The 13,319-nt window shown below is 41.6% G+C and overlaps 1 protein-coding gene across 4 annotated transcripts in view; it reads right to left on the reverse strand.

The window, feature by feature from the left end:
- NUP214 (nucleoporin 214) overlaps positions 1–13,319 on the reverse strand; it is a 140,776-nt gene that overhangs the window by 120,759 nt on the left and 6,698 nt on the right. For all 4 annotated transcript variants that reach the window (XM_053559309.1, XM_053559302.1, XM_053559313.1 and 1 more), the window contains exons 5-7: positions 12,458–12,528; positions 8,497–8,560; positions 7,924–8,027 (exon numbers count right to left, since the gene is read on the reverse strand). In XM_053559309.1, coding sequence (XP_053415284.1) covers positions 7,924–8,027; positions 8,497–8,560; positions 12,458–12,528 — 239 coding nt within the window. The remainder of the gene's footprint in view (positions 1–7,923; positions 8,028–8,496; positions 8,561–12,457; positions 12,529–13,319) is intronic.

Raw genomic sequence — 13,319 nt, forward strand, 5'->3', positions numbered from 1 at the left:
ATCCAGCTTCTTTAACTTGCCAATTTGTTTCGAATGGTCCAATACTATTGAATAGTTAACGTAAAACTTTGCTGCTAATTCACACATAGGTTGAGATGGATTCGTTTCCACTACAGCTTTCAGTCATGTGGCTCATTTTCAATTAAAATTGCCAGAATGGAACTTCTTTTTTTTGAGACAGAGCCTCAAGCTGTCACCCTGGGTAGAGTGCTGTGGCATCACAGCTCACAGCAACCTCCAACTCCTGGGCTCAAGCGACTCTCTTGCCTCCACCTCCCAAGTAGCTGGGACTGCAGGCGCCTGCTACAACACCCGGCTATGTTTTTGGTTGCAGCCGTCATTGTTTGGTGGGCCCGGGCTGGATTTGAACCCGCCAGCTCAGGAGTATGTGGCTGGCGCCTTAGCTGCTGGAGCCACAGGCGCCGAGCCAAAAATCGCCAGAATGGAACTTCTTAATAGACATACTGGACATTCCCTGGCCACATCCGTCCCAAACACTTTCTTGGTATTTTGAGCTATATGCACTGCATTGGCTCCACAGGGAACTCATATTTGAAAAGAAGACGAATTTTGGTTTTTTTTTTTTTTTTTTTCAGTTTTTGGCTGGAGATGGTTTGAACCCACCACCTCCAGTATATGGGGCCAGCGGCCTACTCCTTTGAGCCATAGGCACCGCCCATAAGAAGACTAATTTTTGACTTACCTATGGTTTCACAAAAATTGTCCCCCCAAAAATTTGAAAGATAATCACAAGCCAAAACTTGTGTTTGAAAGAATGAGGATGTACCTTTACAGGATGGCCCGGCGCCTGTAGCTCAGCAGCTAGGGCGCCAGCCACATACACCAGAGCTGGCAGGTTGGAATTCAGCCCGGACCTGCCAAACAACAGTGACAACTACAACCAAAAAATAAAAATAGATGGGTGTTGTGGTGGGCACCTGTAGTCCCAGCTACTTGGGAGGCTGAGGCAAGAGAATCGCTTAAGCCCAAGAGTTTGAGGTTGTTGTGAGCTGTGACACCACAGCACTCTACCCAGGGTGACAAAGTGAGATTCTGTCTCAAAAAAAAAAAACCCCAGCAGTATCAAAGTGAGATGTTAGAAATGCCAACTGTCAAACTTAGCTCTTAAGAGAATCAGACATTTCATCCTTAATAACCTAATATTTATTGACACAGAAAGATGTTCACAATTTAGTCCTAAGTAAAACAAGATAACAAGATTATGAAACAGAATAACAAGTACAACTCTCACTGGTGTTTTATTTAGACATTTATTTATATATTAAGGGACCTGAAATTTTCTATACTAAAGTATCAACAGGCATTTTCTGGATCCCTGAGGTTTCTCTGGTGCAGCCTCTGTGACGTGCAGATAATTACTAATGACAGAGGACTCCAAGAAGCAGACTAGAGACATTTCCTCGCCCGCTGTTTTTGGGCCACTCCATCACCCAAGCACAGAAACCAAGGAGATTAAGAAGAGGAAGAAAGAGAAAAAAAAAAAGAAGAAGAAAAAAGAGGAAGAGAGAGGAGAAAGAAGAGGAAGGAAGTAAACAAGAAGGAAACAAACATGAGCAGGAACAAACAAGTAAACAAAAAAATTCTGCCAATATGAAACGCCATTACAGATCAAACACCACCACCCCACCCCCCACCAAGGGATCATAAGGCAGAAATCACAGAGGATCCCCTGGATAAAGAAATTATAGGAATGACAGAAAGGGAATTTAGAGTATTGATGGCAAAAATTATAAAGAGAATTATAGAGAAACTGGATAGCAACCTAATGAAAATTGAAAAATTTCTCCCAGAAACGAATGAAAGACATGGTGAAATTAGAGAGGTTATATTTGACTTTAAGGAATTGAAGGAGTCATTAAGGGAATCTACAGATGCAGTAGAAAGTATCAATAAGAGATTAAACCACAGTGAAAAAAAGAATCTCAGAGCTAGAGGCTAAGGCTCTTGAGCTAACTCAGGTAGTTAAAGAGTCAGAAGAAAAGAGTATAAAAGCTGAGCATTCTCTTAGAAAATTAAGGGACTTCTGTGGTATATGTACATCATGGAATATTATGCAGCCTTAAAGAAAGATGGAGACTTTTCCTCTTTCATGTTTACATGGATAGAGCTGGAACATATTCTTCTTAACAAAGTATCTCAAGAATGGAAGAAAAAGTATACAATGTACTCAGCCCTGTTATGAAACTAATTTATGGCTTCATATGAAAGCTATAACTCAGTTATAACCTAAGAATATGGGGAAGGGGGAGAGGGAGGGGAGGGAGGGGAGTAGGATGGGCAGAGGGAGGGTGATTGGTGGGATTACACCTACGGTACATCTTACAAGGGTACATGTGAAACTTAGGAAATGTAGAATATAAATGTCTCAACACAATAACTAAGAAAATGCCAGGAAGGCTATGTTAACCAGTTTTATGAAAATATGTCAAATGGTCTATGAAACCAGTGTGTGGTGCGCCATGATCACATTAATGTACACAGCTATGATTTAATAATAAAATAAAATAAAATAATAAAAAAAAAAGAAAATTAAGGGACTTCATGAAGCATACAAACATGGATTATAGATATCCCTGAAGGAGAAAAAGATTGAAGAAAAGGCATGGATGCTCTACTGCAGGATATCATAACTGAAAATTTCCCAAGTGTCACCAAAGATTCTGATATACTCCTTTTTCATGGATATCGAACCCCGGGGCATCACAATACAAACAGAGCATCTGCTAGACACACTGTAATGAGCTTGGCCAATGTCAAAATGAAAGAAAATTCTACAAGCAGCCAGGAGTAAGCACCAATTGACTTATAGGGGCAGATCCATCAGGGTAACAGCAGATTTCTCAGTTGAAACTTTCCAAGCCAGAAGAGAATGGGCTACAACTTTCAACTTACTCAAAGAAAACAACTTCCAGTCTAGGATACTATATCCTGCTAAATTAAGTTTCATATTTGACAGAGAACGCAAATCTTTTGTTGACAAACAATCGTTGAAGGAATTTGCCACTACAAGACCAACCCTGGAGGAAATACTCAGACCCATACTACACACAGATGTTCATAATGGTCCACCAGCAAAGTAAAGATTACCAGAAATGAGAAGTCAAAGCCTAGCTTCTACAGTGACCCAAAGATAGAACTAGGCATGAGACCTCCAGAAAACAAGGCAAACAAAAGTCCACCAAATTTATCAATTCTCTCCATGAATGTGAATGGCTTGAATTCCCCACTGAAAGGCACAGGCTGGTTGACTTGATAAAATAGCACAAGCCAACTATAGGTTATCTTCAGAAAACATATCTAACTTCTAACGAAAAAAGAAGACCAGGGTGAAAGGTTAGAAAAGAATGTTTCAGGGCGGCGCCTGTGGCTTAGTCGGTAAGGCGCCGGCCCCATATACCGAGGGTGACGGGTTCAATCCCGGCCCCGGCTGAACTGCAACAAAAAAAAAAAAAAAAAGAAAAGAATGTTTCAGGCTCATCGAAATCAGAAAAAAGGAGTTGCAATTTTATTTGCAGATACAAGGGAATCCAAATGGGGGTAGAGGTCAAACTTCAGTCTTTGATGATGATGTGAATTTATACTTAGAAAACCCCAGAGATTCAACTACAAGACTCCTGGAAGTAATCGAGAAGTACAGTAATGTTGCAGGGTACAAAATCAGCGTCCACAAATCAGTCACCTTTGTATACATCAGTAACAGCCAATCAAGGACACAGTTCCCTTCACAGTAGCTTCAAAAAGAATGAAATACTTAGGAATGTACCTAAAAAAACAGGTGAAGGACTTCTACAATGAGAATTCTAAAACCCTGAGAAAAGTAATAGCAGAAGACTTTAACAAATGAAAGAACATAGTGTGCTCATGGTTCAAAAGAATCAACATTGTTAAAATGGTGATCTACCCAAAGGAATCTACGGATTTAATGCAATCCTCAATAAAATGCCAATATCATACTTTGAAGAACTTTGAAAAATAGTTAATTTTGTGTGTAGTCAGAAAAAAACCCATATGTCCAACACAATTATTAGTAATAAAAACAAGTGGGCGGCATCACTGCAAGACTTCAAATTATATTATAAGTCATAGTGATCAAAATAGCATGTTATTGGCATGTAGAGATAGATAATATGGAACAGAAGAAAAAATCTAGAGATGAAACCAGCCTCACACCACCATCTGATCTCTGATAAACCAAAGAAGAATATGCTGGGGCAAAGAATTTTTTTTTTTTTTTTTTTTGAGACAGTCTTACTTTTGTCACCCTCTGTGGGGTGCAGCGGCATCATAGCTCACAGCAACCTCAAACTCTTGGGCTTAAGTGATTCTCTTGCCTCAGTCTCTCCCAAGTAGCTGGGACTATAGGAGCCCACCACAACGCCCGACTATTTTTTGTTACATTTGTCATTGTTGTTTTAACTGGCCTGGGCTGGGTTCGAACCCTCCAACTTTGGTGTATGTGGCTGGTGCTGTAACCACTGTGCTACAGGCGCCAAGCCTGGAAAATAATTCTTATTGAATAAATGGTATTGGGAGAATTGGATCACCACATGTTAAGGACAGAAACTAGACCCACATCCTCTCACCACTTACAAAAATTGAATCACTATGGATAAAAGAATCAAATCTTAGACGCATGAATAAAATTTTTAGAAGAAACTATTGTAAAAACTCCTCTTCAGATTGGCCTGGGAAAGACTCCATTGGCAACAAAAGTAATGGGACTTAATTAAACTAAAAAGGTTTTGCAATGAAAGCAAATAGACAATCTTCAGAATGGGGAAGAGATTAGTTTGTTATGAATCTGACAAGTTTGATAACTAGTGACAACAGAGTATTCAAATTAATCAGCAAATAAAGCACAAACAACGCCATCTATTATTGTGGAAGAGACTTGAACAGAATGTTCTGAAGAAGCCAGACAAATGGCCAGCAAACAGTTGGAAAAATGCTCATCTTTAATCATTAGAGAAATTTTCAACATCACCTTGAGATAGCACCTAACCCTACTGAGTATAGCCCACATCACAAAGTCCCAAAGCTGCAAATGCTGGGATGATTACAGATAGAAGGGAATACCTTTACACTGCTGGTGAGACTGCAAACTAATACAGCCTTTATGGAAAAAAGTATGGGGAATCCCATAAAGAAGTAAAATGAGGCCTTCCATTTCTGCAACCCCCCTACTAGGCATCTACCCAGAGGAAAGAAAAAAATCATTTTATCATAAGAACATTTGCACTAGAATGTTTATCACAGCTCAATTTACAATTGCCTAAATGTGGAAACAACCCAAGTGCCCATCAATCAACAAATTGTGGTATATGTATACCACAGACTACTATTCAACCATAAAAAAGATGAAGTGTTGGGCGGCGCCTGTGGCTCAAGGAGTAGGGCACTGGTCCCACATGCCGGCGGTGGCGGGTTCAAACCCAGCCCTGGCCAAAAACCAAAAAAAAAAAAAAGATGAAGTGTTTATATCTTTTTTGTTAACTTGGATATAGTTGTAGAGCATTCACTTTAGTAAAGTATCACAAGAATGAAAAACCAAGCATCTAGTGTATTCAATTCTTATACGAAGTCAGATAAGTGTGCTCTCACCTATTTGATATAATGTAGTGGTGTATAGCACACCTGGGTCAGGGGCACAACTACAGTAGGGACCTTACCTAACAAATGCAAACATTGGACCTAATTATCTGTACCCTCATATTAATTTGAAATAAAAAAAAAAGTCAGTGTGTAGAAATGTAAATAACTTTTCCAGGTTGATGTTTTTGATCGACAACCTTACTAGGTGGGCTTATAACTTTTTTTTTTTAACAGAATCTCACTTTATTGCCCTCGGTAGAGTGCTGTGGTGCCACAGCTCAGAGCAAACGCTAGCTCTTGGGCTTAGGCCATTCTCTTGCCTCAGCCTACCAAGTAGCTGGGACCACAGGCGCCTGCCGCAACGCCAGGCTATTTTTTTGTTGCAGTTTGGCCGGGGCTGGATTCAAACCAGCTGCCCTCGGTTTATGGGCTGGAGCCCTACTCACTGAGCCACAGGCATCACCCATAACTTTTTAAATTGGTATAATCTTTATGGTTTATTTTTTTTTCTTTTAGAGACAGAGTCTTGCTTTGTCGCCCTTGGTAGAGTGCCATGGCGTCACAGCTCACAGCAACTTCTAACTCTTGGGCTTAGGTGATTCTTTTGCCTCAGCCTCCTGAGTAGCTGGGACTACAGGTGCCCACCACAACGCCCAGCTATTTTTTTGTTGTTGCAGTTTGGCTGGGGCTGGGTTCAAACCTGCCACCCTCAGTATGTGGAGCCAGCGCCCTACTCACTGAGCCACAGGCACCGCCCCACCTTTAGAGTTTTTTATGTACAAGAGTACCTTGTGTGCAAATAGAATTTTATTTCTCCATTTCTGATTTGAATGCCTTTTATTCTTATCTAACAGCTTGGAGTTGATCTTTTAGTACTATGTTGAACAGTGTGATCAGATTAGGCTTTCTTGTCTTGTTCCTGATAGTAAACACTGGAACCGTTACCGAGTATAATGGTATCTGAGGGCTTGTTTACATGATCTTATTATGTTGGAGTTGATACTTTTGAATTTTTAATCATGAAAATTGTTTAATTTTGTCAAATGCTTTTAATAAATCTTTTGAGGTGATTAAAAAATAATAATAAAATATCAACAGTTATTTCTAAGAGTTAGGATTAAAAAGTGATTTTTTTTTTTTCGGTTTTTTTGGCCAGGGCTGGGTTTGAACCTGCCACCTCTGGCATATGGGACTGGCGCCCTACTCCTTGAGCCACAGGCGCCGCCCTAAAAAGTGATTTTTTAAAAATGGTTTGTTGGGGAGTCTTTTTACTAAATACTATTTAATGTTTTTTCTGGATTGTGAAAAACAGTTCTGTTTGGCTGGGCATGGTGGCTCTTACCTGTAATCCTAGCACCCTGGGAGGCTGAGGCAGGTAGACTGTTTGAGCTCACGAGTTCGAGACCAGCCTAAGCAAGAGCAAGACCCTGACTCTAAAAATAGCTGGGTACTGTGGCCGGCACCTATAGTCCCAGCTAACCAGGAGGCTGACACAAGAGGATCCTAAGAGTTTGAGATTGCTGTGAGCTATGACACCATGGCATTCTATTGATGGCAACAAAGTGTGTTTCTGTCTCAAAAAAAACAAAACAAAGAAAAACAATTCTGTTTGAAAATAAAAATTCTGCCTCAACTGCTTTTTAAAATGCCACTGCGCATTAGCAACTCTTTGATGATCTTATTAGTAATGTTCTTCCCTATCTTCACAATGACTCACTTTCTCACACCATTTGCTTCTGTGCTCAAGTAGCTTCTCCTCAGAGAGGCCTCCCTTGACCCCCCAATCTCAAGTGGCATCCCAGTCACCATCCATCCCTAACACTGCTTTATTTTCCCTACCACCCCCATCAGTCCTTGACCCCACACTTTGTATTGACCAGCACACTGACTGGAATGTAAAATCACAAAGGCAATGACTCTGCCTTACTCATTGCTACATTCTCAGCTTTAATACAGGACCTGGCACACTGACAGCATTTGATAAATATATGATAAATAAATGAAAAAATTTTTTAAATCAAGTTTTTCACTTTTCTAAAATTTCCTTTGCAGGTTAACCACAACTCATAGTTTATATACAGCTTAAGCAAAAGCAAATTTTACCATTTTTTTTTAACCTCATAACTAAACAGGAGAACATGTTATAAGTAGATATAACCATTTTGGTCCCCAGGCCCAGGGTACAGCATGAAACCTAATACCTGAAGTTGCATGATCACTGTCAGAGGAACTGGAAACCAAATCCTCCAGCTTTTTTTAGAAGACTTTTCTAAATTTCAAAGGACCTAACATTCCCTTTCATACGCCTACCGGTAGTAGAGCCATCACCACATCTGGAGATGTTTCCAGAGTCCCATCTGCAGCAGCATATACTATTGTGAAGACATATGTACCGATCCACAGCACGTCCAGAACTGAAAGACACATGCCCTCATTAGTAGGTAATAAAAATCACAGCAGCCAGATAAAGCAAAAACGTTTGGAATATACATTACATGCAATAACATATAACATGCTATAGATTTTCAAAAAAATCAAAGTACTATTGCTTAATAAAGGTCCAGATTTCACTGATTAAGTTCATAAAGACTCAAGAAGCCAAAATTTATCCCAAAGTAGTAATTTTTCTGTTGCATTATACTCAGGGCAAATTATGAAGAATTCTAATAGAAAGTTGTGATCTATTTCATGTCATTTACCATGAAACATGGGTGTCTCCCAAGGTGTTCTCATTTTACACTGATTTAATTAGCTGGCTGAAATAGTGGCATTATTCACGAAGCAGGCACAAACACCTCTATGAGCAGGTATCACAAACTTTAGGATTTCTGTAATACAGATGCACTTCATTCGCGATCAGCCAAACAAGAAAAGTGGTATTACCTCTGACAGGATGATCTGACTCATAAAATGGAGGGCAAGGAATGACTTTTTTTTCCTGCAAAGTCTGAAAGAGATTTAGGAAAAAAAGTGTTAAATCCTTAAAATAAGGAAACATTCAAATCCAGTATGTTCCCCTGACAAGAGAATTGCTTTAAGTCCCAGAGTTGGAGGTTGCTGTGAGATGTGACGTCACGGCACTCTACCCAGGGTGACAGCTTGAGACTCTGTCTCAAAAAATAAATAAATAAATAAATAAATAAATGAATAAGGCAAACAAGAGGCTCAGCACCTGTGACTCAACCGGCTAAGGTGCCAGCCACATACACCTGAGCTGGCGGGTTCAAATCTAGCCCGGGCCCGCCAAACAACAATGATGGCTGCAACCAAAAAATAGCCGGGCCTTGTGGCAGGCACCTATAATCACAGCTACTTGGGAGGCGAAGGCAGGAGAATCGCCTGAGCCCAGGAATTGGAGGTTGCTGTGAGCTGTGATGCCACAGCACTCTACCCAGGGTGACAGCCTGAGGTTCTGTCTCAAAAAAAAAGGCAAACAACAAAGCAGGGAAACTAAACAAAATGCATTATCTGTTTACAGGCAAATGCCCTAAAGGAGAATAAGAATATGTACCAAATTTCGCGTGACAACTTTAGGCAATAACAAATAGCAAATAAAACTTGGGGGCAGCGAGCCAACAATCCCATATATCAATGGGCAAGAGACATGAATAGAACTTTCTCTAAAGACGACAGACGAATGGCTAACAAACACATGAAAAAATGTTCATCATCTCTATATATTAGAGAAATGCAAATCAAAACAACCCTGAGATATCATCTAACCCCAGTGAGAATGGCCCACATCACAAAATCTCAAAACTGCAGATGCTGGCGTGGATGTGGAGAGAAGGGAACACTTTTACACTGCTGGTGGGACTGCAAACTAGTACAACCTTTCTGGAAGGAAGTATGGAGAAACCTCAAAGCACTCAAGGTAGACCTCCCATTTGATCCTGCAATCCCATTACTGGGCATCTACCCAGAAGGAAAAAAATCCTTTTATCATAAGGACACTTGTACTAGACTGTTTATTGCAGCTCAATTTACAATCGCCAAAATGTGGAAACAGCCTAAATGCCCACCAACCCAGGAATGGATTAACAAGCTGTGGTATATGTATACCATGGAATACTATTCAGCCATTAAAAAAAATGGAGACTTTACATCCTTCGTTTTAACCTGGATGGACGTGGAAGACATTATTCTTAGTAAAGCATCACAAGAATGGAGAAGCATGAATCCTATGTACTCAATTTTGATATGAGGACAATTAATGACAATTATGGTTATGGGGGTGGAAACAGAAAGAGGGAAGGAGGGAGGGGGGTGGGGCCTTGGTGTGTGTCACACTTTATGGGGGCAAGACATGATTGCAAGAGGGACTTTACCTAACAATTGCAATCAGTGTAACCTGGCTTATTGTACCCTCAATGAATCTCCAACAATAAAAAAAAAAAAGGGAAAAAAAAAACAAAAAAAAACTTTGGGGCAGCACCTGTGGCTCAGTGAGTAGGGCGCCAGCCCCATATACCAAGGGTAATAGGTTTGAACCCGGCCCTGGCCAAACTGCAACAAAAAATAGCCGGGCATTGTGGTAGGCACCAATAGTCCCAGCTACTTGGGAGGCTGAGGCAAGAGAATCGCTTAAGCCCAAGAGTTGGAGGTTGCTGTGAGCTGTCAGATCACAGCATTCTACCAGGGTGACACAGTGAAACTCTGTCTCAAAAAAAAGTAAGATCATAAATGCTTTCCTACACCATTAAAAACTACACTTAAGGCTCGGCACCTGTGGCTCAAGTGACTAAGGCACCAGCCACATACACCTGAGCTGGCAGGTTCGAATTCAGCCCGGGCCCACCAAACAACGACAGCTGCAACCAAAAAATAGTTGGGCATTGTGGTAGGCACCTGTAGTCCCAGCTACTCAGGAGGCTGGAGAAAAAGAATCGCCTAAGCCCAAGAACTAGAGGTTGCTGTGAGCTGTGATGCTATGGCACTCTACCAAGGGCGACAAAGTGAGACTCTGTCTCCAAAAAAAAAAAACAAACAGAAAAACAAACAAGAAATAAAACTTTGGGGCAGCACCTATGGCTCAGTGAGTAAGGCACAGGCCCCATATACCAAGTGGTAGGTTCAAACCCGGCCCTTGCCAAACTGCAACAAAAAAACAGCCGGGTGTTGTGGCAGGCGCTGTGGTCCCAGCTACTTGAGAGGCTGAGGCAAGAGAATGGCCTAAGCCCAAGAGGTAGAGGTTGCTGTGAGCTGTGATGCCACAGCACTCTAACGAGGGTGACAAAATAAGACTCTGTGTCTACAAAAAAGAAAAAAAAAAAACAAAAAACTTTGAGCCAACAGCAGTGGCTCATCCCTGTAATCTTAGCACTCTTGGGAGGTCAAGGCAGGTGACTGCCTGAGTTCAGGAATGTGAGACCAGCCTGAGCAAAAACGAGACCACGTCTCTAAAAATAGCTGGGCGTTGCAGTGGGCACCTGCAGTCCCAGCTAATTGGGAGGCTGAGGTAAGAGGATGGCTTTAGCCTAAAAGTTGGAGACTGCTGTTAGCTATGATGCCATGGGACTCAACCAGGGTGACAAAGTGAGATTCTGTCTAAAGAAAAAAAAAAAAAAGAAAGAAAAAAAACCTTAACCTCAAAACCACACCACCACACTCACCACTCCACGCCCGCCCTCCCTCAAACAGTCTCTAAGAAGGATGTACAACACAGGCCTTGTTGCACCACCTGTGAGGCCCCCTCCTTCATGTGCAGGCTTGAATGGACATATGCGGACTCTCTGTGAGTCAATTTACATTGAAGAATAATTGTGGCTGGGCACCCATAGCTCAGTGGTTAGGGCACTGGCCACATACACCAGGGCTGGCGGGCTGGAACCCAGCCTGGGCCAGCTAAAACAACAATGACAACTGCAACAAAAAATAATATCCAAGTGTTGTGGTGGGCGCTTGTAGTCCCAGCTACTAGGGAGGCTGAGCCAAGAGAATCACTTAAGCCCAAGAGTTGGAGGTAGCTGTGAGCTATGATGCCATAGCACTCTACCAAGGTGACGTAATGAGACAAAAAAAGAAAAGAATATTTGTGAATATTATCTCAAGAAAATCACAGGGAGGCCACGTGCAGTGGCTCACGCCTGCAATCCCAGCACTTGGGAGGCTGAGGTGGGTGGACTGTCTGAGCTCACAGGTTTGAGATTAGCCTGAGCCAGAGTGAGACCTCATCACTAAAAATAGCTGGGCGTTGTAGCAGGCTCCTGTCATCCCAAATATTTGGGAGTCTGAGGCAAGAGAATCAGTTAAAGCCCAAGAGTTTGAGGTTGCTGTGAGCTGTGATGCCACGGAACTCAACCAACGGCTGAGACTCTGTCTTAAAAAAAAAAAAAAAAAAAAAAAAATCACAGGGAGGGTGACAGTGCACATGTAACAATAGGAGCATCCATTTTTTTTCTTGCCCTTGTTAAAGAAACTGAAACTTTAAGATGGACCCAGTGATTCTGCATTATGGCAATAGTTTTATCACTAATTATTTTTCTCCTTAAGCTCTGCTTTTATGGTATGGATTGGAAATATAAAGCTGGGAAATAATGCACAGAGTATGATCACATTTTGCTTAATAAACAAAACGAAAATATTGTATCTACGACACAGACTATTTACATAAGCATCAGAAAGCTTGGGAAGGTTACCCACTCAACAAAACATAGCGGATGCCCCGGAAAGGAAGAGCAGGGAGGGGAGGGGAGAGTTCTGCTCTTGTTTTCACTCACTGATCAATTTGTGACAACGGGTATAAACTACTTTTTGATAGAAAAAACAAGAGAGATATTCCCAAACCACCCCCCCAATAGTGGCTGACTTAAGAAAAGTTCTGAAGTTCAAGGTAAGAACTTACAGGAAGATACTGGACCACAGTTCCATTCTGTTTTCCCACTGCCAACTGCTTTCCCTTAGGGCTCCAGCACACTAAACAAAGAGAAGACTACTAATTAAAGAATAAAGAAAATGGAGCAAACTAGTAAGATCTATTACACACAGTTATAATATGTAATCACCACTTCTTTTTTTTTTTTTTGAGAAAAACAGAGTTTCACTTTGTCACCCTGGGTAGAGTGCCGTACTGTCATAGCTCACAGCAACCTCAAACTTTTGGGCTCAAACAATTCTCTTGCCTCAGCCTCCCAAATAGCTGGGACTATAGTCACAACACCCGGCTGTTTTTAGAGACAAGGTCTCGCTCTGGCTCAGGCTGGTCTCGAACCTGTGAGCTCAGGCAATCCACCTGTCTCAGCCTCCCAGAGTGCTAGGATTACAGACGTGAGCCACCACGCCCTGCTAATCACCATTTCTTATTCCTCAGTCAGTCCATGAAGACTGTAGGATCATCCCTCTCAGTAAAACAAAAAAGTAAAATCATTTCAATAAGACAGGTTGGCTCAGCATACATAGCACAGTTATTATGGTGCCGGCCATGTGCACTGAAGCTGGCCAGTTTGCACCCAGCCCAGGACAGCTAAACAATGACAACTGCAACAAAAAAATAGCCAGGCATTGTGGTGGGCACCTGTAGTCCCAGGTACTTGGGAGGCTGAAGCAAGAGAATTGCTTAAGCCCAAGAGTTGGAGGTTGCTGTGAGCTGTGACGCCACAGCTACTGAGGGCGTGACGCCACAGCTACTGAGGGCGACATAGTGAGCCTCTGTCGCAATAAAATAAAATAAAATAAAATAAAATAAATAAGACAGTCTGGGTGAGGAG

The sequence above is a fragment of the Nycticebus coucang genome, chromosome 2, assembly GCF_027406575.1.
Source record: "Nycticebus coucang isolate mNycCou1 chromosome 2, mNycCou1.pri, whole genome shotgun sequence".
In the NCBI taxonomy this organism is placed as follows: Eukaryota; Metazoa; Chordata; class Mammalia; order Primates; family Lorisidae; genus Nycticebus; species Nycticebus coucang.